This window comes from Atractosteus spatula, chromosome 9 (genome assembly GCF_055471065.1).
Source record: "Atractosteus spatula isolate fAtrSpa1 chromosome 9, fAtrSpa1.hap1, whole genome shotgun sequence".
Taxonomy (NCBI): Eukaryota; Metazoa; Chordata; class Actinopteri; order Semionotiformes; family Lepisosteidae; genus Atractosteus; species Atractosteus spatula.
In genome coordinates, this window is record NC_142714.1 from 20,076,505 (window position 1) to 20,087,521 (window position 11,017).

At 41.1% G+C, this 11,017-nt stretch overlaps 1 protein-coding gene across 1 annotated transcript; it reads right to left on the reverse strand.

Annotated features, from left to right (window-relative positions):
* Positions 1-126: 126 nt before the first annotated feature.
* On the reverse strand, positions 127-9,085 carry LOC148828382 (uncharacterized). Its single transcript, XM_088925190.1, has 6 exons — positions 8,954-9,085; positions 7,615-8,301; positions 7,046-7,173; positions 6,171-6,306; positions 2,337-2,420; positions 127-1,774 (listed from the first exon to the last, which is right to left on the reverse strand). Exons 2-6 carry the CDS (start codon positions 7,894-7,896, stop codon positions 1,649-1,651), a joined length of 756 nt encoding a protein of 251 aa, XP_088781316.1. The 5' UTR covers positions 7,897-8,301; positions 8,954-9,085; the 3' UTR covers positions 127-1,648.
* Positions 9,086-11,017: the final 1,932 nt, after the last annotated feature.

Here is an 11,017-nt window from a genome sequence, read left to right on the forward strand (position 1 = left end):
CAGCAACAGAATACATGGCTCTAGGGCGCACAGGAAGTAGTGTGTTGCCTGCATTTATAAAGGAATGAAATTAGAGGTTTGAAAGACAGCTAAAAGCCATGGCCATATAAAACCAGTTCAAACAGATTATTTTAAGAGTTTTTTTAACGATGCCAAACATTTACAAAGTTGTCATGAGATGAGATACAATAATGACAGATTATCAAGGTTTAAAATGTTCAGATGGGTCTAAGTAATTTCACATTTTGTTCACATGCAGTTTGCAATTCATTTGATAAATAATTTGTTTTAAAATAAAACTTGTAAACATGATGAATTCTGAGTCATTCAATTACACCTTATAAAAATATTATTCAGAGATTCACACCCATTGTTCGTTTACCCTACAGAATATACAGTATATATGAACTACACCTATGAAGTGAGAACACACAAAGATAGCACCTGCAAGAAACCTGAAGACAAACCCCTGTATCTGCATGAACTACAGAAGCAGATCACTACTGGTGTCTATGCACTTCTAACAAGCTGTTGTGCACAGAACAAATTGTGTGGGACACACAAAAAACTACTAAAGTCTTATCCAATTTTTTTGCAAGCATCTTTTTCACTCAAAATATGTGCTACTGAAGTCTGTAAAGCTTCATTTCTATACAGAATACAAAAACAGTACATCCTCATTAACCAATGAAAGCTGTAAATACAGAAAGGAGCATGCACAAGTCATTTGTGCTCAACTTCACAATAGACGTACAGTAAACAAAAAGTTTAGGCTTTTGCTAAAACAATATTTTGCCCATTATCTAAGAGCCATCTTCTCTTCATCTTTATAAAGGTTTACTGCATTAGAGTTATTTCAGTTGTACTGGAAGACTCAAAGAACTCAAGGCTATTTCAAATGACTTGGAAATATATTCTGCTATATTTGAGTCTCTGTGACATAGTTTAGTAAGTTTGAGTAGGTTTTTTTTTGCTCTGCCCATGTCAGTGCTTAGTTTTCGAGGTGAGAGCCAGAATGCAGCAATAGGTAGAAATTGGCGCATGTCAGTGATGGAGCACAAGTTGAGTCTTTTTTGCAAATTCTGAAGGCTCTAGAAACTGCTTATAAAGTTTAGAATCAGAATACAGAATGAGAGTTTTTCATTGTATTTTTTGATAAGTTTGTGAAAAGTACATTTCATACACTTTTTGGTGGTAACATAAGTCACCTTTTTCTTCCAGACATCCATCCATTTTTTAATTGCTTGTTCCAGTTCAGAGCCTAACCTGGCAAACAACAGGCCCAAGGTAAGGTACACTCTGGGCAGGACACCAGACCATCGCGGGGCACACAGACACACACACGCTCACACCTAGGGACAATTTTCCCAGAAGCCAATTAAGCGACAAGTACGTCTTTGGACACCTTTTTGTTATTCCTAATTAAAATTTTCACACAGTAACATATATAGGAATATGGGCCCCACCTTCCTTTATCTATATTATTAGGCATCTTTGCAGTTGACTGAAAAATCTAACATGCATTCTGTGTTACTACAGTACCAACAACGTAAATGTGCATTCAAACAGTTTTACCACAACAGATCACAGCTCTTGACTTCAGTATTGTAAACAGCATTACAGAAATCCTTCACTCCAGGAGCTGGCTTCAGGAAAAGAAACCTCTCTTGTTGCGCTGTATATGGAGATGTTGTCCATGGCTGGAGATCCACTCCTGGGAGATCTGGTAGAGGTAGTGGGGTGCGCTCTGTGAACATTGTGCTGGCTGGAGCAGCTGTAGAGGAAGAAAAGAGGCTGTAGTCTCACCTTCACTCTCTGGCACCTTCACGTCTCACAGTTAGAAGGTGAAAGCTAGCAGGTGCAGAGGGCAGAAATACGGCATCACATCACGTTTCTCAGCCATACAATAAAAAAGAGGCTGAACCGTTACGGATGTCACTCAGTGAGAGTTTTTATAAATATGCAGTGCTTTGTATTGCAACAAGACGTGTCCATAAAAATCATTCCAAAGGGCGCAGGTTGTGTTTATACAGGACACACATCACAAGAGTGCGTCTTGAGCTGACTGTTCTCTGTGACTTCACATCCTCTGTTTTTTACAAACAGGATACGAGGCAGAGATCAGTGCGCGTTTATGGTATACTGGTCTCAAGGATATTTTAACCAGTAATATTTAGTTCTAACAAACGACCTAATGACCAAGCCTTATCATGATTGCTTTTAGACTTGCACACACACGTTTCGGATATATACCAACACTGACATTTTAATGAAGAACAAACACAGGTGGATTAGGAGGAAAATGAAAAAGGCAGTTTCTGCTCTCCTTGTCTCACCTTAGTTTGAATCAGTGCCCTAGTGCCTGAGCTTGATAATTCTTTGCAGGTCTCCTGAGATTTGGTCTTCACAAGCAGCCGACTCTACAAGGTAACAATAAGGAAATGAATCTCTGAGCTGACAGGACGAACAAGGAAGAAACCAACATGTCTGCAGGCCAGATGGAAGGCCTACAGGCTGACTCTCTGTGCCACTGAAGCTTTATACAAGAACAGGGAACAGCAGCACTGTCAAATGCTTTTACGTCTTTACACCTGTATTAAAGGAAATGCACTACAGCCTGAACCAAATCACAACTTTGACGTAGTTTTTCTGCATATACTGAATGGGATAATATACTGCCATGAAAACATTTGATGCATTAAATCTAAAAAAGGCAAATATTGGATGCTTCATATACTGCTAAAACAAAAATAATCTGAGGATTCACTACGAATAAAAACCCAAGAAGCACCAGTATAGACCACTTTAACCTGCCATGTAAAAAAAGAACATTCTAATTCATCATTTTAGCCCTCATCATGGCTCACACGGTTAACACTGTTGCCTTACAGCTCTTTGGTCCTGTGTTCAGTTCTGAACTGAGCACCTTCTGTGTGAAGTCTGCATGTTCCACCCACCGGCAGGTTATTGGTGGGTACACAAGTTTCTTCATGCAGACAGACATGCTTGCTAGTGTCACTGGTGTCTCTTTTAAATTGTGTGTGTGCAGCGATGGAATGGTGTCCTGTTTAAGTTGTAATCACTGCACTTCCAGGATAGATATAAATATTAATTATATCCATACATTAATATTATTAAATAATACGTTAGTATTGTAAATATTATACATCGGCTCTCGCTTAAAGTACTCGTAAACAGATTAAAGACAGATTTTAAAAACGTTGTCCCTTCAGCCAGAGGTATTTTAGAAATCCCTTGTTGCATCATGGAGCAAAACGGTGCTTTAAAATTCGCATCTAAACTCAAAACTAGACTTGCCAGGATATCCGGCACTGTTGGCATAGCTCTTTCAAAATGCTTTTAGGGCCTGTAGAAAGCGTAAATGTCATTCCCTTCTGAATATTTTATCAGCTTTCTGTGGTGATAGCTACTGTTGAATGTCTAGAAAAACAACAGTTGATCTCCAACGAATTGTTAGTGCTATCCTGAAGGTACTGAAGACGTCCGTATATGCGGAGTTTCTATAAGGATTATTCCGAGAGGCTACTGTATTTCCTGCTCAAGCACTGACTGCGATGGTAAAGGAAGCCTATTAGCAACCGTGTAAAAAAATACAGGAAATCTGAAAAGATCTTAACAGGCTATGAAAATGAGCAAAACGTTCATACAACACAACACGGGGCAAGAGTGGGTTACGGGACTCAATTGTGAGCATTGCTAAATGTCCAGTCATGCCAGCTCAGCACTATGCTATGGCATATAAAAAAAAATAGCAACGTATTTCTACTTTGCTAAACTTAATGCTAACCGTATCGCATTTTACTAAAATATATTCAAGATGGGAAAGTCTGATTCTACGTGTGCATTATTGTACATAAAAACGACTTTCTCGCAAAACCACTTAACATTTATTTTTTATCAATGCGTTTCAATCAGAATTTCTTTCTTGCTGGACTGCAGAAATGCTCCTTCATTCCCCCCTCCCGTTTATCGTTTATTAAAAACGAAGTTACTGCGCCATCTGTCGGTCAGAAACAAAAGCTTCGAGTTTTCCCGTAGCTGTCACTTCCGTGACCAAACGGTAACAGATTGCACAGTGCACACAAAACGCTTACATCACGTCTTTAGAAATAAACATTAATTTAACAGAGATAAACGTATAAGAATGGGGGCCATGTGGCGCAGTGGCTAACATTGCTGCCTTGCAGAGCTAGGGCCATTCCTGGTTCAGTTCCTGGGGTGCTATCTGTATGGAGTTGCTGTGTCCTTCAAGGTTTTTCTCTGGGCTTTCTCTGGGTTCTCCAATTTCCTCTCACAGTTCAAAGACATACTGGTAGGTTAACTGGCTCTGGGAAAAACGGCTCTAGTGTGAGTGCTTGTGTCTGTGTGGGTGCCCTGTGATGGACTGGCATCTCGTCCAGGGTGTGTCCTGCCTAGCACCTGCTGTTTGTTGGGACAGGCTCCAGCTCCCCCTGTACTGGATCATGTGGTTAGAAAATGGATGGATGGGAACAAGAATGGCCTATACAAAATTACAAAAAATGTGACCTTACTCTGCTTCATCAACAGATCACGCGAGCAGCCATTTCACCCAGCAACTCACAACTGGCAACCCACTGAAGCTAAGCAGGTGTGAGCCTGTGTGTGAGGTGTGAGCCTGGTCAATACCTGGATGGGAGACCTCCAGGGAAAAACTAAGGTTGCTGCTGGAAGAGGTGTTAGTGGGGCCAGCAGGGGGCGCTCACCCTGCAGTCCATGTAGGTCCTAATGCCCCAGGATAGTGATGGGGACACTATACTGTAAACAGACATAAAACTGAGGTCCTGACTCTCTGTGGTCATTAAAAATCCCAGGGCGTTTCTCGAAGAGTAGGGGTGTAACCCCGGCGTCCTGGCCAAATTTCCCATTTGGCCTTTACCAATCATGGCCTCCTAATAATCCCTCTCTATGAGCTGGCTTCATTACTCTGCTCTCCTCCCCACTGATAGCTGATGTGTGGTGAGCGTTCTGGCGCACTATGGCTGCCATCGCATCATCCAGGTGGATGCTGCACATTGGTGGTGGTGGAGGGGAGTCCCCATTACCTGTAAAGCGCTTTGAGTGGAGTGTCCAGAAAAGTGCTACATAAGTGCAAGCAATTATTAATTATTATTATTATCCTCATCTCCACCTTACCACAGTCAGCAAAGTCACAGAGCTACTCCAGACCAGGCAAATCAATAGGGATGGAGCCTCTCTCCTGCTCCTCATAGAAAGGTCAAGTCAGAAAATCCAATCATCCTATCAGCATGTTTCTGGGGGGGGGATTGGGGGGGGTAACCAGAGGACCAGGAGAAAATACGCTCAAATGTACAAAAACCATGTTGACTCCACACGGAAGGTGCCTCAAATCAAGAATTAAACTCATGACACTGCAGCTATGAGGCCATAACACTGCCTGAGATGCCACCGTGTCACTCAAAAAGTGCAGTTATTTATTTGGTCGACATGTCTATCCAAGGTATTTTTTATATAACATACATATTTTGGTGCTCATGACCTTAACCACTACTCTTACACTGCCAAATCAAATAGGATTTGACTATCAGTACTTCAACAGGGTTAAGGCTAGTATTATCCCGATGTCTAAGAAAGCATTGTGTTTGGTTTCTGCAAAACATGAACCTGAACTATTTTATGTAGGGAACCATGAGTATTCCTGTAATTACTCTTGTGTGATTGATTGAATACCATGGAAGCTGAAGAAACAGAATTCCACCACAACACACAGTGATTAATTATTGGTAAGGGACCGAACTGGAGCACGGTGCTGATATCACCAAGGTCTGTGGCCCACTTTTTGTCTGTTCCCTTTCAGACATGGTGCTGGATAGCCCATAGCAGAGGATGACTCTGGTACCTTTCCCACATGATCTAGTACAGTTACAAATACGCACATTATCCAGTGCAGAATATATGCTTTGATGCTTTCAGAGTTTAGCTCAATTAACCCACTGTTGTAATAATTCATCAAAATTCACAGTGATTCAAGGCAAACGAAGGAGTCATCAAAACCAATTTCTTATTAACTTCAACAAAGTGCTGTGATCCTACATTTTTCACAGTGGCCTTTGTTACTTATCTTGGAAGCTTTAGAAAAGATGAGGGTGACAACCTACAGATTTACATACCTCACCCACTGGGGAGATACCCAGGGAGGAAAGCAGTCCCTTCCGACTGTGGGATTGTGTCCACAGATCCACCAAGCCCAGTGTACTGTGTGCACCCTCCACTCTGCTCCACAAGGTGGCAGCATCACAGCTGAAACTTAAAAAGCAGGGACACTGAAAATATGGTGAACCATGCCTCCTACAATACAATGTCCCTGGTCAGGATATTTGGGCATTGCTATTTTTGAAAGGTGGAGGGAACAGTGTTTCTTACTGGCTGTGCCAGCAGCCATATCACTCATATTAACTCACAACTGACAACCCACTGAAGCTCAGCAGGTGAGGGCCTGGTCAGGATCTGAATGGAAGGCCTCCTGGAAAAAAAACTAATGTTGCTGTTGGAAGAGGTGTTAGTGGGGCCAGCAGGGGGCGCTCACCCTGAGGTCTGTGTGGGTCCTAGTGTGTTTCTCGAAAAGAGTAGGGGTGTTACCTCGGCATCCTGGCCACATTTCCCCCTGGCCTTTACCAGTTATGGCCTCCTAATAATCCCCATCTATGAATTGGCTTCATCACACTGATAGCTGATGTGTGGTGAGCATACTGGTGCACTATGGCTGCTGTTGCATCATCCAGGTGGGGGCTGCACATTGGTGGAGGTGGAGGGGAGTCCCCATTACCTGCAAAGTGCTTTGAGTGAAGTGTCCAGAAAAGTGCTATATAAGTGTAAGGATTATACTAAATTAAATCAACAGTCTGCAAAGAACTTTTCAGAGCAATTTCTCAGACATTACACTCATCAATGAGAGCTGAGTAAGTTACTGTCTTAATCCATTATACAAAGCCTGTATTCGGTCTGTGCATCAACTTTAACTAGGCATGAGGTGAAAATGAAGTACCCTTGTGTTTGGGGCTCAGGAGAATTTTCAAGTAATTCTGAAAGCAGTCTTGCCTCGCTGATCTCATCACCCCCTTCCACTAATGGAAAGGAATCCAGCAGAACCTGCCTGGCACACACCTGAACAATCTGAAACACAAAGCATCACGAGTGAACACAACACCAAAGGAAAATGCATATACTGCACAAGCACATGGGTATTGGATCGAGCACACTGCATACAGATTGAAATACTAATGCAAATATGCAAAAGATGAACATCTGACATGGGCCCTTTTGCACATTGCTTCTTTAAAATGCTATTCCTCAGTTACTTGTAAACCGAAACACATAAGATTATTGCTGCTTACGCCCTTGTTTCAAAAACTAAGACCGCGTAAGGAGCAACAATTAAATTGCAACAGAAGATGACGCAATTGAGCAATCTACTATATTTGCCAACTCAATGCCAGGATGACAACCCGAACCGTTTATTTAAAACATGTAAAAAGTTGCAAATGTATTTGCAATGCTTTGTAGAGGAGTTACTTTTTACGTTTTGTATATAAATATGGGGGAGTATGTTCAAACCTTTTGATGATTGGTCTCCAAGGTTTGTGTGAAGTGTGCGTTTACGTCTGAAGGTTGCCAGTGTTCCGAGTGCTTTGCAAAGCCCGCTGCACACAGGTAGTCGTCCTCAACGCTGGTGTTGTCTTGGCTGAAAGAATTCCATTCCCCAAAAGAGTTGTCCGTTATGGCATCGTTAGGCTCCTGACAATGGCCCACAATTTTAAAGCGGGGAAAACAATTCTCTTCGAAATCGCTCCAGGAATTATTTTGTTCATGAGCTCCTGACAGGTCCGTTGTTGACATGTTTGGCCCAAGGTTGAGAAATCCCACCTCCAGTCTGTTGCTCAGACTCTAGTGTTGTACAGTTCACAGCTCTGATAGTTCACTCCAATAGCTCAGAGAGACGAACATATCTTGTGCAATGGTGGAAAATCCAGAGGCATATATTCCATCGATAACATTTCACAAAACTTCAAGTATTTTGCAGCTAGAGCATTTGGTATCTCTTGTCATCTGCAGGTTCTTTACATCAGTCTATATCGGCAGTTTCTATTTTCTCTGCATGGCAAATTTGAGTCGAACCGACCGTTACAAAGTGCTGTATGCCGTTTAACGCAGAAACAACAACAGTCCAGATAGTGTACGGATATAGATTTCTTTAAATATTTTCTAATAATCTCTTTTTCGTTCATAAAACGGTCCTTCAACCTGTGAAACAAAAAGGTGTTAACATATTTCATCTCATAAAATCTCCCCAAGGCGAGAACTTAATAAGACGACTAACCAGAGTCTCTTGCATTAATACACACGGATGTAGCTATATTACACAATTTCCCCACCTCGACTTTGTGCTCTCCACATTTAAGAAGTTGCGAAATAAAAATTGTTATGTTATTGCATTACATGAATTTCATTCCTTTTGAACGAGTCTCCCGGCCGACAGCTGATTTGTATTAATTAACCATTGCTCTTATGATAAGAAGGTTTCCATTATAATAGTAATACTTAATATTAATCATATTATTGTATTGCGCTTAACAGTTGCACTTCTGTGATAGCAGATTCTTTAGGCTAAAACAAAAAATTAAATTCAAAAAGGTTCGACATCCACGTAGCCAAATTTAAGACACTAAAGTACTTGACAGGGTCAACATTGAACGTTAATACCAGTTTACAATTAATATTATTGCAGGAGTGAGTGACAAATACAGCTAGCTCCCTTACTGTAACATTGTACTACTTCCTCTTGCAGGGTAATAACACCTCGGCATGTAAGCGCAAGATATGTGATATGTGAAAAGCAGTGATTTATTTTGAGAAATGCGAATAAAACCAACGATGTACAGGAGTTATTACTTACATTACAATTGTTTTTGCATTGTTAAGCTGCGGAAATCTACAAAAAGCCGCTTAATTGAGTTTTTCGGTAACCTAACAACCAGCTTTAAATCATGAGGTAGTTCGTAAATCCTAGAAAAACAATATTTCACGGGTAATGAATGAATAACTAAATTATTAATGAATGCTAGTTTTTTTTAATCACCAAGTTCTCTGGCGCTTCCACCTGTTGTTTTATTAAGTTAAATATGATTAGACTGTCGACAAACGTCAAGACTTCCGCTCTTTTTGTTACCATACCTAACATAAAGAAAGATCCCTACCTTTCCGGTGTCGTCACCTTGTTAACAGGTGCGATCTCGCAGTAAATAAATGACAGGGCATTTCCTGCTCTCAGGATCCACCCCCCAGCTGACAGCTCGCTTCAGGTGAAACTTTCAGCTCTCTGCTGCTCTCGGTAACGCGCAGTGGAATTTTGTGTCGAGCGTGGCTGTGTGTGACATGAGGATATGGTGACATTAATCGGTTCAAATCTTCATGCTCGATTAGCCGAGAAGCTGAGATTGCAACCTGCAATCAGTGGACTGATCAAGTTTTGCTTTTAAGTTGCTAAGAAAAATAAAAACGTGCACCAGCTGTTCGAAACAGATTTCATTTAGTTTTTTATGCACCCCAAACGTGATTGATAGTAGGAACTGAGCAGCCTCCATAGAAAATAATAACAACTTGCGCCATTATGGCAGAATCATCAGTCATCAATCGTCACCATCACCACCACCACCAAGATTTATAAGATGCTACTTATAAATAAGAATGAGGTGTAGAATATGTTGATACATCATTTACATCTTCTAAATAATGTGGGGAAGCAATTCAAAAGGGAAACAAAATGTAAGTATTCATAGTTAAAAGCACAGAAATTAAGGGATATTATATTAAAAGTGCATAAAGGCAGCAGCAAGGCCTCAATATGAATATTATGTACAGTTTTGGTCATTACTTTTAAGTGAAGACACTGCTGCTCTGGAATCAGCGTAGAGAAATGAATTTAAACCCGAGAGCGTCTTTACCAGAAGAGCCCTGGGAGTGTCGAACAAGCTGCCCAGTCATGCGATTGATTATCGACACTCGGGCTTCTTTCAATAAACAATTGTGTAAGAGCCATGGATCAATCACCTGGTTACTACATGGGCTCCTCTGGATTGCACCTGTTCTACTGTTAAAAAACTGTGGCTCCCGGCTTACCGGACGATCTTTATAAATCACACGAAATGAGTCAAATAAATAACATGGCTTACTTAAACTCCGTTTCTTATCAAACTTATGTTAAGAACAGTCTAACATACTGGATATAAACTATAGGTATTATAAGAAGGAATTTATATACATCGGGTTAATCGGACAAGAATGACAAAAGAAATACAAAAATCATACATTTTAAGATCGCGTGTCTGGTGTCTGTCTCATCATTGCTGTTCCCCCTGAACGCTTCCTGAAATCCGGCAGGACTATGTACAGTAGTTTGCCATTGCAATCCTAAAGCGCTTCCAGAAATCGTGCAGGAGAGGTCGCCAGCGGTCCACGTGTACAAGTAAAATAATATTTATTTCGTGATCTTAAATAATAAAGGTATTGCAAAGTAGTTCCTGTTACTTAGCAAAGTGCAAAGGGGCACTCACAATACCAAGTCCGTTAATTGGGAAAAAAAAACTGACGATATAGCCCATACGTGAAATCGTGCACACCATTTACTACTCCTGCTTCAGTATTAAGTATTCAGTAAAATAAAAACCTTTTCCAAAATCCTTATTTTTTTCTCGATTTAACTACAATTTAGTATAACGACAGTATTGCTAAGATGTTAATTAGTGTTTGTTGTCGCATCCGAGAACGACAAAATATTACAAAGAACGCTTTGGCAAGGTTTGGCGTTGCCTCCTAATCCTCACCCACACACACACCTCTTACCGCTGTGAACTGGAGCCTAGTTTCATGTTCTGCCATGGGCTAAACATCTGTCCCCTCAGCCTCGCCCCGTGGGACTCGGCAGCCTGCAAATCTGCACAGGCTGAGCGCTGTGCTCATG

What these genes read in the sequence shown, in the direction of transcription:
- LOC148828382 (XM_088925190.1), bottom strand. Translation starts at nt 7,896, where the DNA reads ATGTCAACAACGGACCTGTCAGGAGCTCATGAACAAAATAATTCCTGG. An exon ending in CCTGAGCCCCAAACACAAGG is followed by an intron (nt 6,307 to 7,045) that starts GTACTTCATTTT and finishes CTGCTTTTTAAG; the next exon opens with TTTCAGCTGTGATGCTGCCA. An exon ending in GTATCTCCCCAGTGGGTGAG is followed by an intron (nt 2,421 to 6,170) that starts GTATGTAAATCT and finishes GTTACCTTGTAG; the next exon opens with AGTCGGCTGCTTGTGAAGAC.